General features: G+C 46.8%; 1 protein-coding gene across 2 annotated transcripts in view; it reads left to right on the forward strand.

Annotated features, from left to right (window-relative positions):
• Positions 1 to 12,628, forward strand: part of LOC138165005 (cytochrome P450 4B1-like) — a 31,509-nt gene that overhangs the window by 16,053 nt on the left and 2,828 nt on the right. For both annotated transcript variants that reach the window (XM_069093051.1, XM_069093052.1), the window contains exons 3-10: positions 179 to 223; positions 617 to 744; positions 2,157 to 2,281; positions 2,577 to 2,728; positions 4,673 to 4,776; positions 7,110 to 7,300; positions 9,623 to 9,756; positions 12,004 to 12,068. In XM_069093051.1, coding sequence (XP_068949152.1) covers positions 179 to 223; positions 617 to 744; positions 2,157 to 2,281; positions 2,577 to 2,728; positions 4,673 to 4,776; positions 7,110 to 7,300; positions 9,623 to 9,756; positions 12,004 to 12,068 — 944 coding nt within the window. The remainder of the gene's footprint in view (positions 1 to 178; positions 224 to 616; positions 745 to 2,156; positions 2,282 to 2,576; positions 2,729 to 4,672; positions 4,777 to 7,109; positions 7,301 to 9,622; positions 9,757 to 12,003; positions 12,069 to 12,628) is intronic.

Consider the following 12,628-nt stretch of genomic DNA (forward strand, 5'->3'; position numbering starts at 1 on the left):
CAATTTTATTGTCTCAACATGTTAGAATCCTTGTCCTCTAACCTCCCAAGTTTAGAATCCTTGAGCCCTTAAACTCCTGAGTTTTGAGAGGGGATGGGAAGATGCTCCCCATTGTCTGCTTTGGCAACTCCAGGGACAGGAAAACCTGCCTAATCTCACATCTTTCTTTTTCTTGAAGACCCTAAGGCCTGGGATATATATGGTTTCTTCATACCATGGATTGGTAAGTGGGATGCCTCCCCCATGCAAACATGCATCCACCCACACCCATACATCCTCTGTGGGCTGAAAGAGGGTAGGAAGCACACAAGGAGCTCTCACCATAGCTCCTCCCTGCCCATCTCATAGTCAGGCTCTCAATGTCCTCTGGATCTCTTCCTCAGTGTCACCCCCCTGAAGTCTGGCTCCATGGCCATTCTTCAGCACCTCACTTTGATTACATTCCTTGGTAGTTGCTGAGGAGTCACTGTGTACTCCCACAGGATGCCAGGGAATCAGGTCCTGGGGGGTCTTAGTCCAGGTCTGGCAAGGGGGAGGGGGAAAAAGGGAAAGGCGGGCTAATAAGAGCTTATACTCTACCTAATTGTATACCCACCCACCCCCACACCTACTACAGGGAATGGGCTGCTGGTCTTGGATGGGCCCAAGTGGTTTCAACACCGGAAATTGCTCACGCCTGCCTTCCACAATGAGTTGCTGAAGCTCTATGTGGGCCTGTTTGCAGAATCTACCCATGCCATGCTGGTAAGAGATCCTGTCCACTGTCCCTGCCCTGGCTGCACCCTCATCTCCCTGGAATGAACTTTGGCAAAACCTTAATGAGGCCCTTCTGCCATTAGGAAGAAACAGCTTCCTTCCTCACCCCCGCCCACACTTTCTCCTTGAATTTCTCCTCTTCCTCTTGGGAGATCCAAAACTCTCATTGTATGGAGACAACCCTGAACTCTAGTCATGCTTCTAGTGCAGCAATCCCTAGGTGAGGGGGAAGGGATGGATGCTGTCCTCAGTGCCCCAAGCCATGGCTGCTTCTCTCACTCCATGGCTTCTCACTTCCATGGGAAGCAGACTGGTAGCAGGGGTTGGATCTGGGATTTGATTGGCATAGTGAACTCCCAGAAGATGAAGATTTCTCTGCCAATCCAGACCAGCACCTCCTCTGAAAGTTATAGTCTTTTTGCCAGAGCATTGAAAGGTTAAGTGATTGGCCCAGGGTTACGCAGCCAGTGGGTATCAGAAGTGAGACTGCTGCTGAGTACCTATGCTGTCAGCTTTCTCTCTGAGCCCCAGTTTCTTTCTTTCTTTGTTTTTGTCTTTTTGGAGGGGGAAGGCAGGGCAATCGGGGTTAAGTGACTTGCCCAAGGTCACACAGCTAGTAAGTGTTAAGTGTCTGAGACCAGATTTGAACTCAGGTCCTCCTGACTCCAGGGCCGGTTCGGTGCTCTATTAGCTGCTCCACCGACCTGCCCCCTGAGCCTCAATTTCCTTATCTGGGGAATAAAGGATTTGGTCTCTCAAGTCCCTTCTCTTTATGATTTGTGAATCCTGTGTCTTTCCCACCTGCTACCTCACTGTCTAAAATTCCACCAATGGAGGATGATCAGTATGGGGTAGATAGCTTTGATAGGGCTGGCATCAAAGCCAGTGAGTCCTGGGTTCAGGTTATATCCATGACACATCGTGGCTGTAATATTAACTGCATTACCTTAGCTTAGTGCTCTAGCCTGCTCTCTAACCTCATAAGCTGCAGAGAAGGAACCAATCTGCATTGGGAGAGGGAGTTTCTACATTGGGTAGTTCCCAACACTGAAAGAAACATAGATACATTCCTAAACCACAAGGCCAGTCCCTATCTCTGACTCCTCTTGTCCTAGGGCATTCAGGATCCCCCCAATATTCTCAGCCATTGATCCCCACTGAATTAGCCTCCCACAAAGCCCTTTACATCTAGCCCAGAGTTCCTGAGGATGGAGCTCAGGCTAGGTCAGTGTGGAAGGGGTCAGTGACTGGATCACACTCCTGGAGAAAACAGGTCTGGTAGAAAGGCACTGGGGACCTGGGGTGGGCCAAGGAAGAGGGAGGCTGCCAAAGATACCAGCTCATTGTGGGCCTGTGGGTCAAGGGCTAAAGAAACGACCCTGATCTCCCATCTCCACCAGGACAAGTGGGAGGAGAAAGTTTGTTTGAATAAGTGCGTGGAGATCTTCAGTGATGTGGGCTTCATGGCTCTGGACACCCTGATGAAATGCATCTTTGGGAAGACGAGCAAAGGCCAAACACAGAGGTCAGAACAGGGGCCTGGAATATGCTGGGGAAGTTGTCCCTATTTTGGACCTCAGGAGCCTGTGGGATACACACAAAAACCCAGATAGACAGAGACCTACTACAGACAGACCTTAGTGAAGACTGGAGTGGTCAAGGCAGAAGATTTGGGAGAGGTGGGGCTCTGAGCAGGGTCCCCAGTGCTGTCCTGAGTCCTTATGGGTAGGAGGTGCCGGGGGGAGGGGATAGAATGGTCATTATCAGGTCTCCCCAACTCCCTGTCCCCACTTTACTTCCTCTTCTCCCTGCACCTGCAGTGATACTGATTATTACCTGGCTATTGCTGACCTCACCCTGCTAATGCAAGAACGAATCCAGACCTTCCAGTACCATAATGATTTTCTCTATTGGCTCACACCCCATGGCCGTAAATTTCTGAGGGCCTGCAAGGTTGCCCATGAACACACAGGTAGGCACCAGCCTAGGGCTGCCCCTCCTTTCTTCCTCTGCCCTTTTCTCCTTCACCCCACTTTCATGGAATCACTGCTAGGGTGGCAGGTCACTGGCCAGGGCTTCCGAGTTTCTCCCTCCTCTGTGTGTTGTAGAGGAATCACAGAACAAATCCTGACCACTTCTCTCATTGGTTCTCCCCTCAGACACCTTTTGTTTCTTCTCCAGATTCTCAGTGTATGCCTAGTCTCTACTTTTGTCATTGATATTTGGAATTCACATGTGGGACTCTGCATTTGTACCTGCTAATATTTACAATCTAGGATCTGGCCTATTTTTCTAATCTGTCAAGATCTTCTTGGATTCTGTAATCCACAGTATTAGATTTAATTAAAAAATTCATGCCACCTGTAATTTTGACAATTATCCCATCTGTGCCTTCATCCTAGTGGCTGATAAAAATGTTAAACAGCAGAGGGCCAGGCTCAGATCAATGAAGAACTCCTTCCAGGTGGTCTAAAGTCCTGCCTAGGTATTTGTTGCAATCATTCAATCAGTTTCTAACCAGTAGATGCCACTGTCCTCTAGGGAGCCCACCACCTAGGCAACAAGGAGAGCAGATGAGATTTTTATAGAATACTTTGCCAAAATCTAAGTTTTAAGAAATCTGCAACATTCTCCTAATTGACCGTTCAAGGGACCAGGAAAGAAAAGGAAATTAACCTGCTTCTGCTGAAGCCAGGATGATTTTGGGTGATCACACCTTCCCTTTCTAAATGTTCACAAGCCAACTCTTTAATAATATGCCCACCCTGCAACTTTGTATGGAATCAAAGTCAAGTTCTCATCAGCTTACATTTTATGGACTCCACCTTCTCCCCATTAAAAAAAATGCTTCTTTTTGCCACTTTTTAGGTCTGTAGCACCTCTTAAGTTCTCCGGGGTCTTTTGGTGGTCACTGACCAGAACTCAGCAAGTACATCCTTCAAGGAAGGAGTTTTCTGGGGCCTGGTGGTAGGAGCGCTCACTGTGCTCCATGAGCTCTATCTCCTCTTCTCAATGAGAGCCCACTGCCTTGACACAATGTATCACTAATTTCCACACTCTCGATTCTCCTGGTCACTTCCTTGCATTCTCCTTTCAAAGATCTTATTCCCATTTTCACCAATGCCAGACCTTCCTATGTGTCTTTGACTAACTTTCCAAACAACTTTTGGAGGGAATTTCCTCCTTCTGTCCAAGGCGCCTGATTGTTATTATCTTTTCTTGCAGAGAGTTCTCCTGGCTTTCTTTTCTCCACAGCATTTGCTCATTACATTGAGGTCTCTTTTGCAGCCTCATACTCGATCATTCAATCTCAGGTTTTCTGTAAGATTTTTTGCAATGAAGGTTTCATTCTTCCCCCTGCTATTTTTTCAATGCTCCCCTCTCCCAATAAATGTTTATTGTTTTGAGGTACTAAATGAGAGTTGGACATTATCATTCCTACACAGTCACTTTGGAAGAACTTCTCTAAGGAACCAGTTTCTCAGGAAAGAATCCTCCCAGTTCCTCCCCCACCCCCCCCCCCACGCCTCCTCTAAACCTCAGGGCCCTTCTAGTCTATAAACTCTTTTTCTCCTAATCAGTATTTCCAGAGATTGGAATTCTAGGAAGCTACTGGTGATATTGGATCAAAGTTGGCCATATGGCAACTAGTGGGAAATTGATTGGGGCTGGGCATCAATCATGGTGGGCCTGGGGTGACATTGCTGTAGTGGAAAGTGTCTACAGTGGGCATTTTCAGGAGGCCCACATTCTAATTTTGCTTTGCCACTGATGTGCTGTGTGACTGCCAGCTAGTCACTTTCCCTCTCTAGGCCTCAGTTTCCCCTATGAAATTAGGAATGGGGAGTTGGACTGTGTAGTCTATAAGGTTCCTTCTGGGATTAACATTTTGTGATTTTATAATTCATTGACACAGACAAAGTGATTAGGGAAAGGAAAGCTACCCTGAAGGGGGAGGAGCTGGAGAAGACACAGAAGAAGAGACATTTGGATTTTCTGGACATCCTCCTTGGAGTCACAGTGAGTCAGGGAGATGTCTGTGGGAAGGACTATCTAGAGGAAGGAGTCAATATTTGCCCTCAGGGTTTTTCTCCATGCAAGCTCTGAGTCTTTTCCTCTCCAATGTTCCCCTCTCTGTCCTCTTCCCTTCCCTTGACATTCAGGCCTTCATTATACCCCATTTTCCCACTATCCCTCTCAGCCTATTCTCCATGGGCAGAATTCTCATCTCTAGAACTTTCCCTGCCTTCAAAATGTTCAATCCAAATAACCCTAAATGGTACCTGTCGCCTCAGTGACTTTCTCTCAGATCCTGGAAAGTTAAAAAGAATTTTTGAAAACTGAGAGCTTCAGACCCAGAAGAGACTTCAGGGGTCATCTCATCTAGCTCACTCTTCACCCCCCTTCCTATACAATGATAGATGCAATCATTGAGTTAACTTTGTTCAATGATTCTCTGATGACTGATATTAAGCAATATCAAAGCAAAGAAAGAGGTGGCAGCTCACAGAGGGCCTTCCATGCTCATGGAGATCCTTCCCAGAGTCTAAAGTGGGGAGGGATTCCCTATAGGCAGTAAAGTTGTCCAGCTGGTCCAGGTTGTGCTGAGGGCATCATGACTGGAACAGTAAAGAGACTACTCATCATTCTTCTATAGGCAATGCAGAAGAGACCCTCTGCCCAATGTACACAGGGAAAAAACAGTTCAAACTCAGCAAACTCTTCATATAAGCAGGACCTTTGACTAGGGGCTAGAGATGCAATGATGAAAATAAAACAGACCGTGTGGTCAAGGAACTTACATTCTACTGACAGGAACCTACATGTATAAGATTACAAGGTCTTTTCCAGCTCCATACTGATGATCCTAAGTGAATACAAGGTAATTTGAGTAGGGAGGGGGAACTATCACCTGGGAGGACCAGCAAAGGCTGCAGAGAAGAAGTGGTACCTGGGCTGAGCATCGAAGGATTCTGACAGATGGTGTTCAAATGAGCAATGGCCCTTGTGCAGACTAGAGTAAGCATTTGGATTGGCAGCTGACTGAGACATATATCTGGGGATGCATAAAGAGCTGGGCCAAGAAGGGAACAGGAATCAGAAGTAAAGGAGCTGGAGGGCACTTGGAAGGTACCCAGGGATTCTGAAGGATTCTAGGCTCCTCCCAGACAAAACCCCTTCTTGTACAGCAATATTCTGGTACTGTCCTAAAGCTGTGAATCATGGAAGACCACTCTCTCCAAGGAGCTCAAGTGGCACAGCACCCAAAGAGCAGGAGGGGGCACATGGTCAGTGTCTATAGGCTGAAGTGTATGCCAAAGATGATTTGTGCATTAGAAGAGGTCTAAAAGATGTCAGCCAGGAGATGATGATTGGAAGTGGGTCAGACTGGTCATCTCAAGCAAAGAGCATGAATGAAGACCCAAAGTGCCAGGCACTGTGAGAGTCACAGGGACACAAAAGCAAGGGTGGGACAGCCTGACCCTGAAGGGTCAGACTATATGAACACAAATAAGTGTATATAGCATTTGCACATTGGAGGTGGGTATCACCAGCACTTTGGTAGGACAGAAAAATATGATAAAGGGGAAACTTTAGCAGAACTTTGAAGGAAGCTAGAAATGCTAAGAAGCGGAGGTGAAGAGTGAGAGCATTCCAGGCATGGGAACACCTGTAAAAAGGCATGAGAAAAAGAGCGTCGTCTGAGTTGATTTAGCTCCTCCATAGAGTACCTGGAAGGTGGTAATGGGTGAGAAGACTAGGAAGGTAGGAAGCAGCCAGATTGTACAGGGCTTTGAATAACAAATAGAGGGAGCTGATTTGGATGCTATGGGTAATGGGGAGCCACTGCACTTGAAAGAGATGGAAAGGAGAAAGGGAGATAGAGACAGAGAGAGAGACAGAAAGAGAGAAACAGAGAGAGAAAGAAAGAGGAGAGAGGGAAAGAGACAGAAGAAAGGGGGAATCGAAGAGAGACAGAGAGAGAGGGAGAGGGAGGGAGGGAAGGAGGGAGGGAGGGAGGGGACAGTTGTGGAGGTGAAATGAGTAGGACTTGGGACCTGGTCAGGTAATGTGGAGTAATGAGGGAGGCAGAGGGCAGTGCCAGACATGCCACTGTCAAGGGACTGTGAGATCTGTAGGAGGGCCTCTGATGTGGTTGGTATGCAAGGATACTGAGGGAGATTCTGAGAAGGAGGTCTGAGAAGGGGGTGAGGAGGGTTCCCAGAGCTGGAGGAGGGACACAAAAGGAAGCTCCTCTTGGAGGAAATTTTTTAGGTACAGATAGTCCATAACATGGAAAATCGAGCCATGTCTGTGCTCCTTTTCCATCCCTCCCTTCCCTGCCCCTGAAGGATGAGAACAAGAACAACTTGTCAGACATGGACCTAAGGGCTGAAGTGGACACGTTCATGTTTAGAGGCCATGACACCACCACCAGCAGTATTTCCTGGTTCCTGTACTGCATGGCCCTCTACCCAGAGCACCAGCACCTCTGCCGGAAGGAGATCCAGGAAATCCTACAGGGTCGTGACACTATCCAGTGGTGAGAGAAACCTCCCCATACCCCCCACTTCTGTACTGGAGTGTCCCAGGGGCTGCAAGAACCCCCTGCTCCTGCTCCACTCTCTCTGGGGTCCCTGGGTGGCATCTGGGGGATCATTAAGGGCTTCTGGGAGGAGGTATGCCTTAAAGGAAGGCCTCAGATGTAAGCACCTTAACAAGAAATTTTCACTTCTATCTTCTGTGCCCTTAGCACCCAGCAAGGCTTTGTACCAAGTATTATTATATTATAATATGTTATATACTATTTTACTGTACAATATATTATATTATAATGCCAGTATTAATCAATATTCTACTGAATTCAGTTGGAGGAAGGGAAGGATTTTAATAGAGAAGAATGAAGAATGACCCATTCCAGGCACAGTGTGAGGTGTGTGTAGATGTGGAGAAATCCCTGAGGGTCAGGGAAGGGATGGAAGTTCAGCTTGACTAGAATTAATTCCAGATATAATCTAAGGGTTAAATAACGATGATGGATTGGATATGGGGATTCCAATAGACAACATATCCAGTTGAATGCAGGATGACGGTTAGGCCTAAACCATTTGAATTAGTCCCCCTGAACACCTAACTCTTTAGACCCTCAACCACATTCTGTATCCATCATGCTGTGCCTAATCGTGCCCAGGGCCAGAAGGAGGGGCCATCAGAGGAGGGTCCTCAACCTTGACAGGAAGAAGGCATATGTATATCTCACTCTGGAATGCCAGCAAAGATCTATCTGCCTTGGGCTTGGGGCACTTGGGTTCAAAGAAATTAAGAGCAAATAATGAGGGTGTTGCCCTGGGGAAAGACTGCCTAGGAATCCTGGACACTGTTCAGAGATTAAGTACTTGTCATGTGACCTTTACTCCTTTGGGTCTCCATTTTCCCATCTGTAAAATGAGGGTATTTAAGTAGGTGGCCCCTATCAAGGCTTTTTCCCTCCACCTCTGACATTCTGGAATTCAAAGGACCTGTCTCCTTCTCTCTTTGGTTCCACCTCTCTTTGCCCTCCTCCCAGTGTAGCCTGGCACAAGGTTCCTAGATTAGAGTTGGATGGAACCTCAAAGGCCACCAAGTCTAACCCCCTCCTCACCCAAACTCACACAGGTACAGGTAGTAAATCAGAGGCCACATTGGAACCCTGGTCCCTACGAATCCAACGTCATTTCTTCTTCCTCTGCACTGGTGGAGGGCTTGGAAAAGACTTAAAGGATGGACTGGAACGTTTGCTTCCCACTTGTTGATTTAAGCTGAGAAGAACCTGAAGTTTTGCCTTTGAACCTCTCAGTCCCTCCCTTTATCCCTTCCCGGAACCCCAAACTTGGACTGACTTGTTCTCTTAAGGCACCTTAGACATCCCTCCCTCCTTCCTCATCTACATTAGATGGCCATTTCCCTAAGGTCACTGGTTTTCAGGCTGTAACAACTCTAGAGATCATCTACTCTAATCCCTTCACTTTACAAATGGAGAAACCAAGACCCAGAGAAGGCTACAGACTTGACCAAGGTCATGGAGCACTTTTTCCAATTTCATTTCTTGAGTTTTAGATCCAGCATAGTCAGACTGGAAGGCAGGCAGGTACCACATCAATTTTGTGTTTGCAGGTGGAGCCCTGTATATAATAAGTGCTTTGCAAATGTTTGTGGAATTTGAAATAAGAAAGTCCAATCACCCCTCTGTTTCAATTGGCCAGACTCTCCCAGTTTCTCCTGAATTTCTAGCCCTGAGGGGGAGGGAGGTGCAGGGGAGACATCACCTGTGCTCAGGCAGCCCTCAGTCAGGCTGGGATGATAAGGCTCACCTAGAGGGGACTGGATAATGTGCAACCAGGGACTGACCTGGATGGTTCAGGAGGTGAATGCATCGGGAACTCCTAGCATGGAAGTTGGAATGTTCAGAGAAGGCATCCAGCACGAGGCTTCAGGCTGGGTCTTGGAGAACAGGCAGGGCATACAGAGGCAGAGAGAAGGTGGGGGCGCTCTGGGTAGATTATTGATCTGAGTGAAAACACAGAGGTCAGACTTAGCCTGATGTGTACCCAGGAGGGCTGGAAGACCTTAGGGGCTGAGGTAGAGGGGTGGGAGGAACAATAGAGGTAGAGTTGGGGCAGAATTAACTGGGAAGGGTCCCAGCCTGTGCACCTGTGGAAGCATTCCCCCACTTCCCCATCCCTGCCTTGACTCCCCAAGGAAGTTAGGACATGGGGCTATAGGGAACAAGATGGGGCTATGGGAGTGGGGGTGCAGGTGGGGGATTCTCCACGGGATCTGCTGTCCTTTTCGGACCCTCTTGAAAGGGGAACCATGTACCTCACAGGGAAGACCTGGCAAAAATGACCTACCTCACCCTGTGCATCAAAGAGAGCTTTCGACTATATCCTGCCGTGCCCCAGGTATACCGCCAGCTCAGCAAGCCTGTTACCTTCGCAGATGGGAGGTCACTGCCTGAAGGTAGGCTGAGGGTGACCTAGATCCTAGGCTCATAGCCTACACTGGTATAATGGAAACAATGCTGGATTCATCACCTGAAGGCCTAGGTTCAAGTCCAGCCCCAGGCACTTATTAGCTGTATGACCCAGAGCAAATAACCTGATTTCCCTGTGCCTCACTTTCCTCATCTTTAAAATGGGGGTGCATATCCCTCTCAAGGTTGCTGTGAGGATAAAATGAGATGTGGATAAAGCTCTTTGCAAACTATAAAGTGCTGTGCTAGTTATTACTAGTATTACCTTACATTAATAGTGTAACAGTAAAGCACAGAAAGATGATTTCTTTACATTCTAACATTTGTAAGAAGGATCACAGCTAGCCCCCTTTAACCACCACTCCAGCTCCTGACTTCTCAGTTCCAGAAGTCAAATTTCTATCACTCTGTTTTCTCAGGATGCCTTTAAAAATCTCTTCTCGAGAATTGTCTTTGTGTTTCTTACACCGGGAGTTAACTCAATTTTCTTAGCCCTTTCCCTCTGTCCACCTTTTCACAGTCTTTCTTGAGTAACAAAGTCTCAGTCCTTTCACAGATACCTATAGAATGAATCCACACTCAAAGATTCCATAGCACCTTAAAGATACAGTAACAAGCTTTTTATTTTTTTGGTATATATATATATCCCCAGGGCTTAGCACAGAGCCTGGCACCTAGTAAGCCCTTAATAAATCCTTGGTAACTTGACTTGGCTTAATTCCCTTTTATTTCCAGACCAAATATAAAGTCCGCTATTTGGAATGTAAAGCTGTTCATAGCCCAAAGCTTCCTATCTTTCCAATCTCACACTTGTTCCTATTACACTGGCTTACTTGCTATTGTTCACCCCTGATACTCCATTTCTCACCTCTGTCCTGATTATGCCCCATGCCTGGAGTGCTCCCCTTCCTCACTTCTACCTCATAGCTCCCCAGCTTCCTTTACATCTCAGCCTGTCTTTTGTGAGAAGCTTTTCCCAATCCTGTTGCCAGCTCTGCCGGGTGCGTCCCCCTAATCTTACCTTTTACTTATCCTGACTTTGCATCTGGGTCTCCCACTGCAGCCAGGGCCATCTCCAGTCACCCTGACCTATATTTGGCCACTGGACCCAGATGGCTGCAGAGGAGAAAAGTGAGGCCAGTGTCTTTGCACAGCCCTGCCTCACTTAAATCCAATTCACTTGCAAGTCATGGCGTCCCCTCCCTTATGTCATGATCCTCTTTGAGAAAGAAGAACAAACAATGACACTTATCCTATGTATACATAATTGCTTAAAAGCCTGTGAGGTCATTGAGGAAATCTATTGTGTTCCTGCCTTTCTTTGTAGCCCCAGCACTTAGCACAGCAACTGGAACATAGTAGGTGCTTAATGATAAATGTTTGTGGACTGACTGACTGATTGATTGAATATAGTGTCTGTGGCAAAGACTGTTGAAGCTGGTGTTTCCTGTTTCTGATTCCCCCTGGCTCACTCCCTGACACTTGGACAGGTCACATAGTCCTTGGGCTTCAGTTTCGTCTGCCGTAAACAGCAGCCAATAACTCCTGCCCTACCTCTCTCATGGCCCTTTGTGATAACAGGGTTTAACAGTAGCCCACAATCCAAAAAGCATTTATTAAACACCTATTATATGCTAGGCACCGTACTGTGTTCTAGGGATACAAAAACAAGATAGAAGGCAGCCCCTGCCTTCAGCTTACATTTTACCAAGGAAAACAACACACAGAGAAATAAAACATATTAGAAGGAAGATGGAGGCATGAGAAAGCACTAATATCTGGGGGTGGGGGTGGTGGGTGATCAGTACTACCAGAGCTGAGTTTTGAAGGAATACAAGAATTCTAAGAAGTTCCTCCTGAAGAAGGCTTGCATCCGAGGTCTAGGGATTGACTTGTCTAAGTATCTAGGGGGCAGAAGAGTCAGTACTCCAGTTTGGCTAAACCTAGAATACATGAAGGGGAGTAGAATGACACAAAGGTAGGAGAGGTGGGAGTCAGATTGTGGAAGGCCTTGAATGCCAGGCCAAAGATTTCACAACTGGGATCCATTGAAAGGTTTTGAGCAGAGGAGTAGCAGGACCTTACCTGTGTTATCAACAATGGGGAAGATAGACAGGAGAGGGGAGGAATTAGAAGCAAGGAGACAGTGAGATGGGCTGCTAAATGGCAGTCCCGTGGGAGGGCTGTTCCCGATATTCTTGTCACTTATTTTCACTTCTCTCTCTGTTCTGTAGGAAGCCTTATTTCTTTGCACATTTATGCTCTCCACAGAAACCGCACTGTATGGACTGACGCTGAGGTATTTCTTTTCTATGTTCCTAAGGGGGACTTCCACATAGACCAGGGGTGGCTATTCCAAGGGGAGATGTTTGTCTCTGGACAAGGCAGAGGATGAGGATGGAAGATGAAGGGAAGGAGAAGGATTGGAGGAGGAGGCCAATGCCCGAAGCCACACCAGGGATACAGGGGGAGAGGAAAGAGACTGAGAGGCAGTGAGGCCAGGGAAAGGAAAATATTCCTTTTCTTTGCTCCTGAATATGACTCTCTTGCTGATTTCCCAGTCTCTGTCTGTGGCATCACCACCCAATCACTGTATGGTTACTTCAGAGGCTTTCCCAAACCTCACTACTCAGAGACTTTAGAAGTGATTTACTAAGATCTAAAGAAAATTTAAATGCCTACAGAATTCCCATGATCTACCAGTTTAGTAACCTTGAAAAGAAGGAGGAAGAGAAGGATAAAGAGTAAAAGGATGAGAATGACAAGGAAGAAAGAAAGAAAGAAAGAAAGAAAGAAAGAAAGAAAGAAAGAAAGAAAGAAAGAAAGAAAGAAAGAAAGAAAGAAAGAAAGAAAGAAAGA

This window comes from Petaurus breviceps, unplaced genomic scaffold (genome assembly GCF_028583685.1).
Source record: "Petaurus breviceps papuanus isolate PSGF00001 unplaced genomic scaffold, PetGlider_PUasm1.0 207, whole genome shotgun sequence".
NCBI classification, from domain to species: domain Eukaryota; kingdom Metazoa; phylum Chordata; class Mammalia; order Diprotodontia; family Petauridae; genus Petaurus; species Petaurus breviceps.